This window comes from Dasypus novemcinctus, chromosome 30 (assembly GCF_030445035.2).
Source record: "Dasypus novemcinctus isolate mDasNov1 chromosome 30, mDasNov1.1.hap2, whole genome shotgun sequence".
Lineage (NCBI taxonomy): Eukaryota > Metazoa > Chordata > Mammalia > Cingulata > Dasypodidae > Dasypus > Dasypus novemcinctus.
Genome location: NC_080702.1, coordinates 29,712,224 through 29,728,368, shown reverse-complemented (window position 1 = coordinate 29,728,368; position 16,145 = coordinate 29,712,224). Strand labels below are relative to the sequence as shown.

At 54.8% G+C, this 16,145-nt stretch overlaps 1 protein-coding gene across 2 annotated transcripts in view; it reads left to right on the top strand.

Annotated features, from left to right (window-relative positions):
* The window catches only part of ADGRL1 (adhesion G protein-coupled receptor L1), a 38,733-nt gene extending 32,040 nt beyond the window's left edge, over positions 1–6,693 (top strand). Inside the window, exons 16-24 of one of the 2 annotated variants that reach the window (XM_058290487.2) lie at positions 76–142; positions 455–546; positions 966–1,134; positions 2,205–2,333; positions 2,427–2,523; positions 2,600–2,728; positions 2,846–2,863; positions 3,288–3,928; positions 4,332–6,693. In XM_058290487.2, coding sequence (XP_058146470.1) covers positions 76–142; positions 455–546; positions 966–1,134; positions 2,205–2,333; positions 2,427–2,523; positions 2,600–2,728; positions 2,846–2,863; positions 3,288–3,928; positions 4,332–4,463 — 1,474 coding nt within the window. In that variant the 3' untranslated portion in view covers positions 4,464–6,693. Of the gene's footprint in view, positions 1–75; positions 143–454; positions 547–965; positions 1,135–2,204; positions 2,334–2,426; positions 2,524–2,599; positions 2,729–2,845; positions 2,864–3,287 lie in introns of both variants that reach the window. The other variant, XM_071212763.1, reaches the window with a different exon arrangement.
* Positions 6,694–16,145: the final 9,452 nt, after the last annotated feature.

Here is a 16,145-nt window from a genome sequence, read left to right as displayed (position 1 = left end):
GCCGCCCGGGCCTCGGTGGGGGGCCCGGAGGGGAGGGGCGCGGCGCCCTCCGACCCCGGCCCGGTCTCCTCCCAGGTGCTGGCTGCGCGTGGACAATTACTTCATCTGGAGCTTCATCGGCCCCGTCTCCTTTGTCATCGTGGTAAGCCCGAGCGCGGCGCTCCCGATTCCGCGCCCCTCTCCTGTGCTCAGGCTGGCTTGGCGCCCCGCCCTGAGAGGGGCTGCTTTCACACCGAGGGGAGGAGGCCCTCGCAGAGCCAGGCGTGAGCCTCTGGGAGCGCGCGTTGTGGGCAAGGTGGACACGGTCCCGTGCTGGCCACGGCGGCATGGCGCCCTGAACGCGGGACCAAGGCACCTCGGAGGGGCATGCCGTGGGGGACAGGGTCGGGGGCGTGGAGGGGGGTGCAGGCCTGGGAGGGCCCCCGGCCCAGCACCCTGTCTCCCCCCGCCCCAGGTCAACCTGGTGTTCCTCATGGTGACTCTGCACAAGATGATCCGCAGCTCCTCCGTGCTCAAGCCCGACTCCAGCCGCCTGGACAACATCAAGTGAGCGCCTCCCGGGGCACCCCGCCTCTTCCTGGCCCCGGCCTGCCCACGCCCGGGCCTCCCTGAGATGTGGTACTTGGGCCTCCGTTGTGACGTCGTCTGGTTTTAAGTGTCTGGGGACAGCGTTTTCCTGTAGAGGTCAGGGACCTAGCGGGCATCGGCCAAGACGTAACGAGCCCTTGATCAAACCGGTCCGAGAGGCCTGGCTGCTTGGGGCGAGGCCGCGCCTAAACGGTGATTGCGCTCAGGGCTGCGGGAGGGAAAGCGGCAGTGAAGCGCCGCTCAGAGGCCCGGAAATCCTGCAGAGGCTGTGGAGCCCCCGGGGTCTGCGCACGTGTGGGGGGGCGCCGAGAGGGCAGCCAGGCCTTGGCGGGACCGCCCCCTGCCCCCGGGCTGCGCTGACCCCTGCCCCTCCCCAGGTCCTGGGCCCTGGGGGCCATCGCGCTCCTCTTCCTGCTGGGGCTCACCTGGGCCTTCGGCCTCCTCTTCATCAACAAGGAGTCCGTGGTCATGGCGTACCTCTTCACCACCTTCAATGCCTTCCAGGGCGTCTTCATCTTTGTCTTTCACTGCGCCTTGCAGAAGAAGGTGAGGCCGGCGGGGCCCTCTGCGGGGCAGGCCGGGGAGCGCGGGGAGCACGGGCTGGGAGGTCTCCACCAGGGAGCAGGGGCTTCTGGGCACGGAGGAGCAAGAGGGCAGGCCTGGCAGGTTCTGGACAGTTGCAGGCGGCGGGCGTGTGGAGAGCCGGGGTGCAGAGCAGGGGACAGTCACAGAGGAGGGGTGGCGCCAGGGTCGCTGGGCACAGGGGCACGGGGAGCGCTGTGGTGGGGGAACTTTCCACCCTTAAATGCAGTTTGTTGACACTGGGTCTTAGGCAGCCCGGCGGGGAAGCCCCACGGGCGGGTGCTCTGGCCCAAGGCGGGAGGCTGAGCTGAGTGGTCTAGACCCGGGCCTGAGGCGGGGCAGGCAGGGCCCCACTCTTAGAACCGTCCTGGGCAGGGCAGGGCCGGGCCGGCCCGAGGTGGCGGCTGCCCTGGGCTCCGCTTGTGAGGTCAACGGTTCAGAACCACCCCCGGCAGCCCCCCGCGTGCTGAGGCCTATGTCCTCAGACCTGGCCCACTCACGGGGTGGGGACGCTGGTGCCCTCACAGGGCTCCTCTACCCGTCCCCGCCGGCCCCCCACAGCCCTGTCCCAGCCGTGCCCGCCCTCATGCCCCTCAGACCCGCCAGGCCTCCCCTCCTCCAGGCTCTGCACCTGCCCTTCCTTGGGCCTACGTGTCCCTCCCTGGATGTCCGGCCGGCACGGGTCCCTATTTTCCAGTCCCCGCTGAGTGAGGCCGCCGGGTCCGTGTGAAACGTTGCCTGCCCTCGCCAGCACTCCTCACCCTCCCTGCCCAGCCTTTCTCCACACGCAGCTGCGGGAAATGTTCATACTTCCATGCGTACGCCATCCACTAGAACATAAGGGGCTGCGCAGTCACGCCTGCCCGAGGCACAGAGGGTGACAAATGACTGAACTAACGGACAAATGAGACACCGTCTGGTGGGGATGAGAGCAGGCCCAGCTGTGAGCTGCCAGGGGCAGGAGAGGCGACGTGGGGTCTCGGGCCCCCCGGCAGCCCCCAGCGCGCCCTTCAGGCTGCCGCCCCCGTGCCCAGGTGCACAAGGAGTACAGCAAGTGCCTGCGCCACTCCTACTGCTGCATCCGCTCCCCGCCCGGGGGCGCGCACGGCTCGCTCAAGACCTCGGCCATGAGGAGCAACCCCCGCTACTACACAGGCACCCAGGTACAGGCCCGGCCCGGCACCGGCGCCAGGGGCCCCGGCCGGCGGCAGGGGGCGGGCGCCCGGGGCACCCCTCACGGCGGGCTGCCTCCCCAGAGCCGGATCCGGAGGATGTGGAACGACACGGTGAGGAAGCAGACGGAGTCCTCCTTCATGGCGGGCGACATCAACAGCACCCCCACGCTGAACCGAGGTGAGCGGGGGCCTGGCCCCCCACCCTCGTGTCGGCCGCGCCTCGGGGCCGCGCCGTGACCGCTCACCTCCCGCAGGCACCATGGGCAACCACCTGCTGACCAACCCCGTCCTGCAGCCCCGCGGCGGCACCAGCCCCTACAACACCCTCATTGCGGAGTCGGTGGGCTTCAACCCCTCCTCGCCCCCCGTCTTCAACTCCCCAGGTACAGGGGCTTCGGCCAGCACGGCCGGGGCTGGTCGGGGGCGCTGGGCCGGGGGCCTGAGGGCCCTCGGCTCTGCTCACGCCTCTTCTCTCTCTCTCCTCCTGGCTGGCGCTGCAGGGAGCTTCCGGGAGCCCAGTAAGTGTGACTCTTTCCCAACGTTTCCGGGGCTGGGCGAGAACCGGGGCGGTGGCCTCCTCGGGTGGCCTCGCTGGTGGGGAGGGCCCCGGCCCCCCAGGCTCTGGCCTGTCTGCCCTTCCGTCAGGCCTCCAGATACTGAGTCTGTGCTCCAAGCTCTGCCGACCTCTCCCCACCCCCATGCAGGACACGATTCTCCCTTTCCATCAGGCCACCAGGGACTAATTACATGCTCCCCCCCCCGACGGGGGACAGCTGAACTTCCCTTCCAGTGGCATCCGTGGAGGGCTGAGTGGGGTCTGGACCTGCAGGCGGGCAGCGAAGGTGGCGCGGGTCGGGGCGCAGACACCATCGCCTCAGGCGCTGAGCGCCGGGACCCCTCCTGCCCCGCCTGCTGCCCCCTGACTGCCCTCTCCACCCGCAGAGCGCCCCTTGGGAGGCCGGGAAGCCTGCGGCATGGACACGCTGCCCCTCAACGGCAACTTCAACAACAGCTACTCCCTGCGAAGCGGGGAGTTCCCCCCGGGTGACGGGGGCCCCGAGCCGCCCCGAGGCCGGAACCTGGCTGACGCGGCCGCCTTTGAGAAGATGATCATCTCAGAGCTGGTGCACAACAACCTGCGGGGGGCCGGCGCGGCCAAGGGCCCCCCGCCGCCTGAGCCCCCGGGCCCGCCCGTGCCAGGGGGTGGCGGCGAGGAGGAGGCCGGCGGGCCCGGGGGCGCAGACCGGGCTGAGATCGAACTTCTCTACAAGGCCCTGGAGGAGCCGCTGCTGCTGCCCCGGGCCCAGTCGGTGCTGTACCAGAGCGATCTGGACGAGTCGGAGAGCTGCACGGCGGAGGACGGCGCCACGAGCCGGCCCCTCTCCTCCCCTCCCGGCCGGGACTCCCTCTATGCCAGTGGCGCCAACCTGCGGGACTCGCCCTCCTACCCGGACAGCAGCCCCGAGGGGCCCAGCGAGGCCCTGCCCCCACCCCCACCCGCGCCCCCCGGACCCCCGGAAATCTACTACACCTCTCGCCCGCCGGCCCTGGTGGCCCGGAACCCCCTGCAGGGCTACTACCAGGTGCGGCGGCCCAGCCATGAGGGCTACCTGGCGGCCCCAGGCCTGGAGGGGCCAGGGGCCCGACGGGGACGGGCAGATGCAGCTGGTCACCAGCCTCTGAGGGACCTCATGGACCAGGGCTTGGGCCCCAGTGCCCGGGAGGGAGCCTGGCAGGGCAGTGGCTGGTGGGCCACTCTCCCCAGAGGCCTCCCTGAGCCCCAGCGCCCCCCAGGGGCCTTGGACGTGGAGCCTGAGGTGCAGAGTCCATAGACAGGGTTTCCCACCAGCCACAGGCACCAGCTTTCTCGGGGGGGTGGGGGGAGTGCAGTGAGGGGGAGTCGAGGGGCCCCCAGGGAGTGAGGAGGGAGCAACTGGAAGGGTGCAGCCCACCTCCCGACTCCTCCCTCCTCCCTCCCCTTCCTAGCCCCTCCAAAGCAAGGGTCGCAGTTTCCCTGGGCCCCGAGGGGCAGCTACGCTTCCGAGGTTGCCAGAGGCCCCGCTGGATGGAACGTCAGCAGCTCCTCTCTGCAGCCAGAACTGCTGCAGGTTCCACTAGGCGGAGGCAGTGGGGGCAGAAGGATGGATGGACAGGGCCTCCTGCACGACAGTCCCTTGCTCCCTGAAGCCCTGGGCCTCTGGCCGCCAGAAAGCCAGAAAGGGGAGCGGGCTGTGGCTGGTGGTTTGAAGGTCGGACTCTCTCGAAGCTCCTGCCCCTTGCTCTGTGCCCGCCTCCCCGCGCCCTTAGCTCCCCACAGCTGTCCCCACCGACCCCCGCCCACGGGGCGACTCCCGATGAAGCACAACTCCCCGCAGGGCCCCCCTGCCCGCAGGCTGGCCATGTGTGGGCAGCTCCCCATCCCGGGGGCTTGGCTGTCTGGGGAGCAGATTTTGGGTCTGGATCTCCCTGGGGAGTGGGTCCTGGGCTTGGATCTTTCCCTAGGGGGCCCCTCTTACCCCGCCCTCCTCCTGCCCCCCTCCTCCCATCGCTGTAAATATTTCAACGAAATGGAAAAGAAAAAAAAGGAAAGAAAAAAAAAATCTCATCACTTGAAGCCACCGGGAGCCGAGGCCCCGGCAGCCAGGACCCCTCCGCGTCCGCGCACCCCAGCAGCCGGGGCGGGGCGGGGCCGCCAGAGCAGCTTTCTGCGCCCGAGACGAACACACAGTCCGGAAGCAGCCGTGGGACAGAAAACCCGCTCCGCCTGGCGCCTCCGCCTCCGGGGGCGAGTACCTCACTGCCTGCCCAGGGCCAGAGGCCTGTTCCCCCGCCCCCCCACCAAGGGCCCAGGAGACACCTGCACACCCAAAGATGCTTTGCCAAGGTGGCTACGCTGTCCCCTCCAGCTCCTGCTGCTTGTACGTTGCTCCTGGGACCCCGTGCCAGGGGAAGGGGGGGCCTGGCGCGCCCGTCTGCAGAGGTGCTGGGGTCACGTGTCTGATGATGGTGGGTACCGAGGCAGGAACGATGGGGACGGGGAGGCGGTCCTCTGGGAGGGTTGAAAGGTCACCCTCCCTGCCCTCCCCCTCCTGCAGGGGAGGCCAGAGGCCAGGGCCTGGGGTTCGGGCACCCACCTGTTTCCTAGGTCCCCTTCTCTGTCACCCTGGCCGCCCAGCTGTACTGCGCACCCCTGGCCGGCTGAGCCCCATGGCCACAGCAGCCCTCCATTGCCATTTTCCAGGGCAGCCCTCCACCCCTGCTCCTACCCCGTCACCCCCTCCTTTCTCACAAGTGCCATGAGTTTTCAAACATCCTTGGGTCTCAGCCTGCTGCTACCGTGAACTTACTTGGGTTAAGGGAGAGGGCCCTAGGGAGTAGGAGGAAGGGGACAGGTAGGTGGCAGGAGGGGCCCTTGTTGCTGCTAAAGCCCCTCCTTCGTCCTGGGGAGTGGAGCTGGCTTGTCTTCATCAGCTGGGGGGGAAGGGGTCAGACCCAAGAGGGTGGTTTGTCCCTCGCAGGAGACAAACCTGCGAGAGAGGGGAGAGGCCAGGGGCTTCCACCTCGGGCTTTTCCCGGAAGGAGGGCTTAACCCATCTGTTCATCAGAAGACCATGGGTGGGGAGTCCTGAGGCTCGGACAGCAAGGGGCGGCTGGGGGTGTGCGGGCGGACAAGGAGCCAGCTGGCCCCTGGCCTGAGGCCACCTCGAACGCCCGTCAGGCCAGGCAGGTGGGGGCTCGGGGACGGCTCGAGGGGGCGGGAGTGGCGGGAACCGGGCTCCTCGCCCCACTCGGCCCTCCTTCCATCTCTCCAGACGCTGACAATCAAGGGAGAGGGTGGAGCGAGCCCCGTGGTTCGCACACGGCCCCTCCCGCGGCGCTCCTGGCCCCCCGAGCAGCCCCGGTGCCTTGGCGCCCCCACCCAGCCGGGCCGGCGCAGAGAAGGGTCTTGGTTCCTTTGCCCTCTCCATCCCTTGGGCTCCCCAATTCATTGGCTCCTAAATCGCAGTTCTTTTCTCTCAAGTTTTTTCCCTTTTTCTTTTCGGTGTCTCTTGCCTTCCCTTTCTGTCTCCACCCTCCTCTCCCTGTGTCTTTTCTTGCTGTGTTTGTTTCTTTTCTCACCCTCTAGTTCTCTCTGGTAGGGCCTCCTGCCCCCTCTCCCCCGTTCCCCAGCCCCTTCCTCCTTGGTCTCCTTTTCGATATGCCAAACCAATTTTGGGTCGAGTGCATTTAACGAGAACAAACAAAAGGCTCATAACAACAAGAACGTTTCAGAAAAAAAAAAAAAAAAAGTTAAAAAAAATTGTTGAGTCAAAAGATCAAACAATAAAGAAATTAAGATTTCTTGGAATGACAAGGGTGGTGTGAGTCATTCGGGGGCCAAGAAATGGGTGTGTGGACCTGCAGGTCACATGGCCCTGAGGTGACACTGCGCTGAGGCTCCAACCCGGGAGCACTCTGGGCACCCAGGCCTGACGCGGTTTTTTCGGGGGCCCGTGGGAGGGGTGTCGTACACCCTAGGCCGTAGGTTGTCATCTGAGCTTCGTTTGACAGACAGGGAAACTGAGGCTTACTGAGGCTAAGAAGCTTGTCCAAACTAACCCCAGAGGGAGAACACCGAGCACGCACGCCGCCTCGGGAGCCTCTGCGCAGACGTCAGCCGTGGGCGCCGGGGCTCTAGCTGTGAGGGGATGCTCCTGGCCCCCGCCCGTCCCGCTGCAGGCCCCGGCGGCTGGGGGCCCTGCACCATGTGCATCTCACATCACCAGCCTAGCTCAGGGCAGGGCACGTGCATCTCTGACCAACCCCTCTTCCTAAAGCACGTGGCACGCAGAACACCCACTCCCCTGGTTTCCCCTCCTTCCCAGCCTCCTGGCTGGCTCCTTCTCACCTCCTGACCTCTCCACACTGGCGACCTGGGGCTGTCCCTGGACCTTCTCTGCCTACACTCAACCTGGGAGAACAGCCCTGTCCCATGGTTTTAAATCCTGCCTCTGGGACGACCTCCAAGCGTCCCTCTTCAGCCTGACCATCTACCTGGACCTCTGGGTTTATTTCTACCCAACTGTACTCCCTTGGGCATGTGGCAGGATCTCAAACTTTATGTCCAGCCCCTCCCACGGTCCTCCGCATCTCATGGGCGCACATACATCGCGTGACTCGAGCTAGAAGAGCTTCCCTGAGCTCGTTTCACACCCCGCACCTTAATCCAGCGGGAGCAGCTGTGGCGCTCGAGGCCACCCTCGCCACTTGGTGCAAGCCTCTCACCAGGATCGCGTCCACAGTCTCCTGGCCAGCTCCCTTGCCCTCTGCAGGCTTTTCTCAATGTACCTTGTCCCTCACCTGCTCATCAAAGCTCTCCAAGGCGAAGGCCCTTAAGGTGGCCTACAAGGCTCCTCCCCCCTTTCACTCCAACCCAGCCACACTGGGCTCCCCGCCGCCTCAGCGCGGCATCGCCAGCCTGCCCAGGGCTCTTGCACGGGCCCTCCCACTGCCCGCACCACCGTCACCTGCCCCCGCTCAGGCCTTACACAAATGACACCTTCTCAGGCCCTCCCTGGCCGCTCCTGGTAACCCGCCACTCCAGAGCTCCCTAACTCCTTCTTTGCTTTGTCTTCCACAATAATTCCATCTAGCAAATTTATTTTATTGTCTGCCTCCCTGACTAGGCTTACATACTCAAACAGAAAGTAAATTCTGGGGGGCAGGTTTTCTGGTCTGTCTTTACTGCTGCCCCCCATCCACCCATGCCTAGCAGTATGAAGGTATCTGGTAAAGGAATAAAAGCCGAATTGCTCAATTCAGCCTAGAAGGCGCAAAGGCAAGAAATTAGAGAGTAAAGAATGGGGGGGGGGAGGCAGATTTGGTAGGTATAGTGTTTTAAAATTTCAGAAAAATTTTAATAGAATTAATTAAAAGCAAATAAAAGAATGATACGAGTTGTAACTCATTCTGCTGGTCTCAATTCCCATGCACGTTTCACTGCGTGCTTCCAGGGTTTTAGTTCAGCATGGGCCCTGAACGTAAGCTAAATATTTTGGCTGGTGCCCCAAGGAAGAAAAGGCAAATTCTTTCAATGGTGGAGGAGGAATGGACTCAACTGGACTCACCACGAGAAGGAACATGCTCTCTGGGCAAGTTCAGGGGACTTAAGGCAGATGGGTTTTATCTAGATAGGATTTTGAACCCCACTTAAGATGCGACTTCAGTACAGCCAAGTTCATTGGCCTTTGTGCCCCTTATTCTCCCCAGGACTGGCCACTGCCTGCTCCACGGGGCACACAGTACAAAATCCTTTGGCCCTCGGTTGTCAGTAGCACAAACAGACCCCTGGGCAACCCTCAGCACCTGTCCCGGAACAGTGGCATTCATATGGAGATTTGGCATTTTAAAGCTCTTTCCTGCATTTCACCTCATTTAACTCTCTCAGGGGATGCATTATTGCCCCTATTTATCAGGTAAGGAAACTGCAGTTGGAATGATTAAACGGCTTCCTCAAATAACACGGATTATTAGGCAGTTCACAAAGCCAGGGACCCCGCTGAATGCTTTTCCCAAGCCATCCAACTGAATCCTTCCAACAGTCCAGTGGGGTAGGGATTATAAAACCTCCTGGACATCTTTGAAGCCGAAGCCCAGAGAGGGGAACCACCCTCCCCACCGTCACTCAGCCCGTGAACAACGCGATTCCACGGGCGACTCCAAGGCTGTCCGCGCCAACCTGCAGCCGTCCACTCCCGTGACTGTCCTCTAGCCCCGCTCACACACCACCAGCGAGGCTGACGTCCTGGCTCCCCAGTCAGGGGAGGGGTCGGGTGGTGACTGCGTCAAGCCCTGGCAGTCCACTGGGGGGGGGGGCAGATGGAAACAGGGCTCTGGGGATCAAGACAAAGGGAGGCCTTAAATGCAGAGAACAGAAGGGTCAAATTATTTCCTTCCTTCTCCAGATCCCTGAGGACTCAACTACGGGAAGCCTCGGCCCCGCTGTGGACCGTGGACCCTTGAGACGGCCTGGGGAGCCAGGCTGAGCGCAGCCTTCTTCCCCACAGCAGCCGCAGCTTCTTCCAGGGGCTCTTAACCTTGACACTGCACAGTCCCGGAAGCCCAGCAGTAAAGACAGGACCTGCTGGCTTCCCCCTCTGCTTGTGTCATTTCTCACTTGACGGGACTCTCCTTGGCCAAAACCCTCACAGATGCTGCTATTTTCTGTCATTCCTGTCCCACTGCCTTCCACCAGCCCCTGCCTCCTTCCAAGTGATTCCCGCTTCTCTCCAACGAGGAAGCCTATCACTTAAGCCAACCATTCCTTCCTAGGACTCTCTCCTAAGGAAAGCACTCATATATGCATAAAGACTCAGTTGCAAGGATGTTCACGCCAGTCAGGTTTTGAATAGTGAAAAACTGGGAACAGTCTAAAATTTCAGCACAGAAAACGGTTAAATAAATTATGCGCATCCATTCAAACAGAATACCAGGCAGCCATTAAAAATGAGGCAGAAGAACATTAAATGACATGGAAATATATTCATAATAATAATAAATATAAAAAGCTGGACACAAAAGTGGCAAAGTATGACTAATTTTTAAGTGGTATATATATGCAAAAATGTGTGTGAATATGTATGTAGGCATATATAATTGTTTAGATGGTATATACTGGAAGTAAAGCCATACATCCAGTTCATCAACAGTTTATCTTTGATAGTGGATAAGTATTATTATTTTCTTACAACTCTGTAATTTTAAAAATTGTTTTACATTAAACATCTATTACTTCTATAATAGGAAAATATATTTGTATGGCCTACTTTTTATGGAAGAAAAAAGACCAAGAATGACCAATACAACTGGAAGAAGACAGAAGAGGAACTAGCCTTACCAAGATCTATTGTAATGAATAGTTAAGACAAGGAGGTATTGGCACCAGAAGAGGCAAAGAGGCCAGTGGCAGAGGTTCTTGAATTCGTGGGGACTTGCTATATGACAGAGGTGGTCTTACAAATCATGAGGGAAAGGGTGGGTTAGTCCAGAGTTCTCACACTTTACCCTCTTAAAAATTACTGAGGGGGGAAGCAGACTTGGCCCAGTGGTTAGGGCATCTGCCTCCCACACGGGAGGTCCACAGTTCAAACCCCGGGCCTCACTGACCCGTGTGGAGCTGGCCCATGTGCAGTGCTGATGTGCGCAAGGAGTGCCCTGCCACGCAGGGGTGTCCCCGCGTAGGGGAGCCCCACGTGCAAGGAGTGCGCCCGTAAGGAGAGCTGCCCAGTGCCAAAGCAAGTGCAGCCTGCCCAGGAATGGCACCATCCACACGGAGAGCTGACACAACAAGATGATGCAACAAAAAGAAACACAGACTGCCGTGTCACTGACAACAACAGAAGCGGACAAAGACGACGATGCAGCAAACAGACACAGAGAACAGACAACCGAGGCAGGCAAGCGGGGGGGGGGAGGGGCGGGAAGGGGAGAGAAATAAATAAAAATCTTAAAAAAAAAAAAAAATTACTGAGGGAGGACTTCCGGAAAGATGACAGAGTAGGGAGCTGCAAGGCTCACTTCTCTTCCCAAAACAGCATTATACAAAAACATTATAAATTATTAACAGGGGCAATCCACCAAGAAGAAAAAACAACCATATTCATGCACCCAACCCCAGGTGCCCCAAAATACATGAGGGAGACACTGACAAAACTGAAGGAAGAAAGAGACGTCTCTAGAATAATCGCTGGAGACTTCAATACACCACTCTCATCAACAGTTAGAACATCTAGGCAGAGCATCAATAAGGAAACAGAATTTAAATATGACAAAGGAACTACACATAACAGATATATACAGAACACTACACCCCCAAACAGCAGGATATACATTCTTCTCAGGTGCACGTGGATCTCGCTGCAGGACAGACCACATTTGGGTCAAAAAACAGGTCTCAAATTTTAAAAGACTGAAATTATACAAAACACATTCTCTGATCATAATGGAATAAAACTGGAAATCAGTAACAGGCAGAGAAATGGAGAATTCTCAAATATATGGTTAACAACACAATCAGTGGGTCAAAGAAGAAATTGCAAGAGAAATCAGTAAATATCTCGAGACAAATGAAAACAAGAACACAACATTTCAAAACTTATGGGGGAAAAAAAAGAAAAAGAAAAAACATATGGCATGCAGCAAGGGCAGTGCTGAGAGGGAAATTTATAGCCCTAAATAACTACATTAAATATGAAGGGAGAGCTAAAATCAGAGACCTAAATGCACGCCTGGAGGAACCAGAAAAACAACAGCAAATTAATCCCAAAGTAAGCAGAAGGAAAGAAATAACAAAAGACTGGAGCAGAAGTAAATGAAATTGAGGGGAAAAAAAACAATAGAATAAACAAAATCAACAGTTGGTTCTTTGAGATCAATAAAATTGGCAAACCCTTAGCTAGACTGACAAAGAAAAAAAGAGAGAAGATGTAAATAAATAAAATCAGAAATGACAGGGGGGACTTTACTACTGAAATAAAGAAGACCACATAGCTGTATGCCAACAAATTAGACAACCTAGATGAAATGGACAATGTCCTAGAAACACACAAACAACCTACATGGACTCTAGAAGAAAGAGACGACCTCAAGAAATCAATCACAAGTAAAGTGATGAAATCAGTCATCAAAAGCTCCCAAAAAAGAAAAGTCCAGGACCAGATGGCCTCAGAGGTGAATTGTACCAATCATTCTGAGAAGAATTAATACTAACCCTACTTAAACTCTTCCAAAAAATTGAAGAGGGAACACTACCTAATTCATTCTATGAAGTCAACATCACTCTATTACCAAAGCCAGATAAAGATACTGCAAGGAAAGAAAATTACAGACCAATCTCTGTGATGAATATAGATGCAAAAATCCTCAACAAAATACTTGCGAATTGAATCCAACAGTACCCTGAACAAATTATACACTACGATCAAGTGGGTTTTATCCCAAATATCCAAGGGTGGTTCAAACAAGAAAATCTATTAATGTAAATACACCATATTAACAAATCAAAGGGGGGAAACCACGTGATCATCTCCATTGACAGAGGAAAGGCATTTGACAAAATAGAGCATCCTTTCTGGATATGAACGCTTTGGAAGAGTCAGGAATAGAAGGGAACTTCTTCCACATGATAAAGAGGCTGTAAGAAGAGCCCGCAGCTAACAAGGCACTCAACAGTGAAAAGACTGAGAGCTTTCCCTCTAGGACCAGGAGCGAGGCCAGGATGCCCACGGCCACCACTGCTCTTCAACATCGCGCTACAAGTTCCAGCTAGAGCAGTTACACAAGAAAAAGAAATAAAAAGGCATCCAAATCAGGAAGAAAGAGGCAAAGTTTTCACTATTTGTAGATGACACGATCCTATACTTACAGAGTCCCCAAAAACTACAACAAAACTAACAGATGAGTTCAGTAAAATGGCGGAATCCAAGATCACTAGGGTTTCTGTACACTAGTAATGAATAATCTGAGAAGCAGATTACAAGAGTAACTAAAAGAATCAAATATCTAGGAACAAATTTAACCAAGGAGGTAAAGGACCTGTATTCAGAAAACTACAAAACATCGGGAAAAGAAATCAAAGAAGACCGAAATAAATGGAAGGTTATTCTGTGTTCAAGCATCGGAAGACTGAATGTCATTAAAATGTCTATCCTACCCAAATTGATTTACAGATTCAACAGAATCCCAATCAAAATTCCAACAGCCTACCTTGCAGAAATGGAAAAGTCAATTATTAAATTTATTTGGAAAGGTAATGGGTCCCAAATAGTCAAAACCACCTTGAAAAATAAGAATGAAGTGGGAGGACTCACACTTCCTGACTTTAAAGCATGTTACAAAGCTGCAGTGGTCAAAACAGCATGGTACTGGCATAAAGGCAGACATACTTGGAATCAAACTTAAGAGTTCAGAAATAGACCCTCACATCTATGGTCAATTTGTATGTATGTATGTATGTATGTATGTATGTATGTATGTATTTATGTTGAGGTACCAGGGCCAGGGACTGAAACTGGGACCACATATGTGGGAAGCTGGTGCTCAACCACTGAGCCACACCAGCTCCCCTAAGTTGGTTTTTTTCATTTGTTTGCTTGTTTGTTTTCAAGAGGCACCAGGAACCAAACCCGGGACCTCCCCTGTGGGAAGCAGGCACTCAACCCCTTGAGGCACATCTGCTCCCCTGGTCAACTGATTTTTGATGAGGCTGTCAAGTCCACTCAGCTGAGACAGAACAGTCTCTTCAACAAATAGTGCTGGGAGAACTGGATATCCATATCCAAAAGAATGAAAGCGGACCCCTATCTCACAACTTACACAAAAATTAACGGAAAATGAATCAAAGAGCCAGGACCATAAAATGCCTAGAAGAAGAAAATATAAGGAAGTACCTTCAAGATCTTGTGGTAGTGGTAGTTTATACTCTAAGCACAAGTAACAAAAGAAGAAACAGATAAATGGGACCTCCTCAAAATTCAACACCTCAAAGGAATCTGTCAAAAGGGTGAAAAGGCAGCTGACTCAATAAGAGAAAATATTTGGAAATCATATATCCAATAAGGGGTTTAATATCCATGCTATATAAAGAGATGCTACGGGGGGGGGGGGGGCGATATATGGAAACCTCATACTTTTTAATGTAACATTTTTTGTGATCTATGTATCATCAAAAAAAATACAATTAAAAAAGAAGAGATGCTACACTCAACAATAAAAAAACAAACGACCCAATATTAAAAATGGGCAAAAGACTTGACTAGACATTTGTCCCAAGAAGAAATATAAATGGCAAAAAAACACATGAAAAAGTGTTCAACATCACTGGTGATTAGGGAAATGCAAATCAAAGCTATAATGAGGTATCATTTCACAGCTATTAGAACTGCCACTATTAAAAAGGAGGAAATGGAAGTGATGTGGCTCAAGTGACTGGGCTCCCGCCTACCACGTGGGAGGTCCGTGGTTCAGTTCCTGGAGCCTCCTAAAGAAGACAGTGAACTGGCGCAACAGGCAGCCACGGCAAACTGACACAACAAGAGACACAAAAAGAAAAACCTAATGAGAGACGAAACAAAGCAGGGAGCAGAGGTTCCGAGTGCTTCCTAAAGAGTACGAGCAGGACGGTGAGCTGGAACGACAAGATGATGCAACAAGAGACAAAGGAAAAACATAATGAGGGACACAACAAAGCAGGGAACAGAAGTGGCTTAAGTGATTGGGCACCTCCCTCCCACATCGCACCTCCCTCCCACATCGGAGGTCCTGGGTTTGGTTTCCAGTGCCTTCTAAAGAAAAAAGATGAAAAAACACAGCAAGTGCAAACAATGAGGGGGTGGGGAGAGATAAATCAAATAAAGTATTTTAAAAAATAAAAAGGAGAGGGAAGTGGATGTGACTCAAGTGACTGGGCTCCTGTCTACCATATAAGTGGCCCAGGGTTTGATTCTTGGGGCCCCCTGGTGAAGGCAAGTTGGCCGGCACGACGAGCTGGCCCTAGCAGAGAACTGGCCCACACATAGAGCTGGCCCAAACAGAGACCTGATGCAGCAAGATGACACAACGAAGAGACCCGAAGGAGAGACAGTGAGAGACACAGCAGACCAGGGAGCTGAGGTGTTGCAAGAGGATGAGCACCTCTCTCCCACTCCAGAAGGTCCCAGGATTGGTTCCCAGTGCCGCCCCAAGAGAAGACAAGCACACACCGAAGAGCACACAGTGAATGAGCACAGAAAGCAGACAGCGAGGGGGGGCAGTGAGAAATAACTAAATAAATCTTTAAAAATAAAGAGGAGGAAAGCTACAAGTGTTTTAGAGGCTGTGGAGAGATAGGAACACTTATTCACTGTTGGTGGGAATGCAGAATGCTACCGTCACAGGGGAGGACTGTTTGGCAGTTCCTAAGGAAGTTGAATATAGATTTGCCACATGACCCTGCAATATCACTACTAAGTACCTACTCAGAAGAACTGAGAGCAATGATGCGAACAGATGAAAAAATGTTCAACAGCAGCGTTATTCACAACTGCCATAACATGGAAGCACCCAAGTGGTCATCGACTGATGAATGGATAAACTAAACGCGGTATGTATAACACAATGAAGTATTATTCAGCTGTAAGAAGAAATGGAGTCTTGATGCATGCGACAACATAGATGAACCTTGAGGACATTATGTTGAGTGAAACAAGCCAGACAGAAAAGGACAAATATTATATATTAATCTGAACAATATAATAAGAAAACTCTAAAATACAGCTTACCACGAGACAGAAGGAGGGTAGAGGATCTGGAACTGATGCTTAACTCGTGCAGTTTTAAAAGGCTGCTTATAATGTTTCACAATGGACAGAGGTGACGGCAGCACATCGTCACGAGTGTAATTAGCAGTGCTGAATCGGGTGTGAGAGTGTTTGGAAAGGGAAGTTCAGGGGAGTATAGGACACTGGAAGGCAAGCTAGAGGAGGAAACGTGGCCTGTATAATAGTCGTGTGGATGATGGATGTGGTTAATGGAGCAGACATGAATTGTTCTTACGTGAACTAGAACAAATGCATGTCACTATTACAATAATAGGGTGGTAAATGGGGGAAATACACCTCATGCAAACTATGGATGATCCCTAACAGTAATATTTTAATATTCTTCCACCAATTGCTAGAATAAGGTACACGCCAATGCTAAGTGTTAATGATGGGGTGGGTATAAGGGGTACAGGGTTTTTCTTTTTGTTCTAAAACTGACTGGTGATTAAAGCCCAGTTCTGTG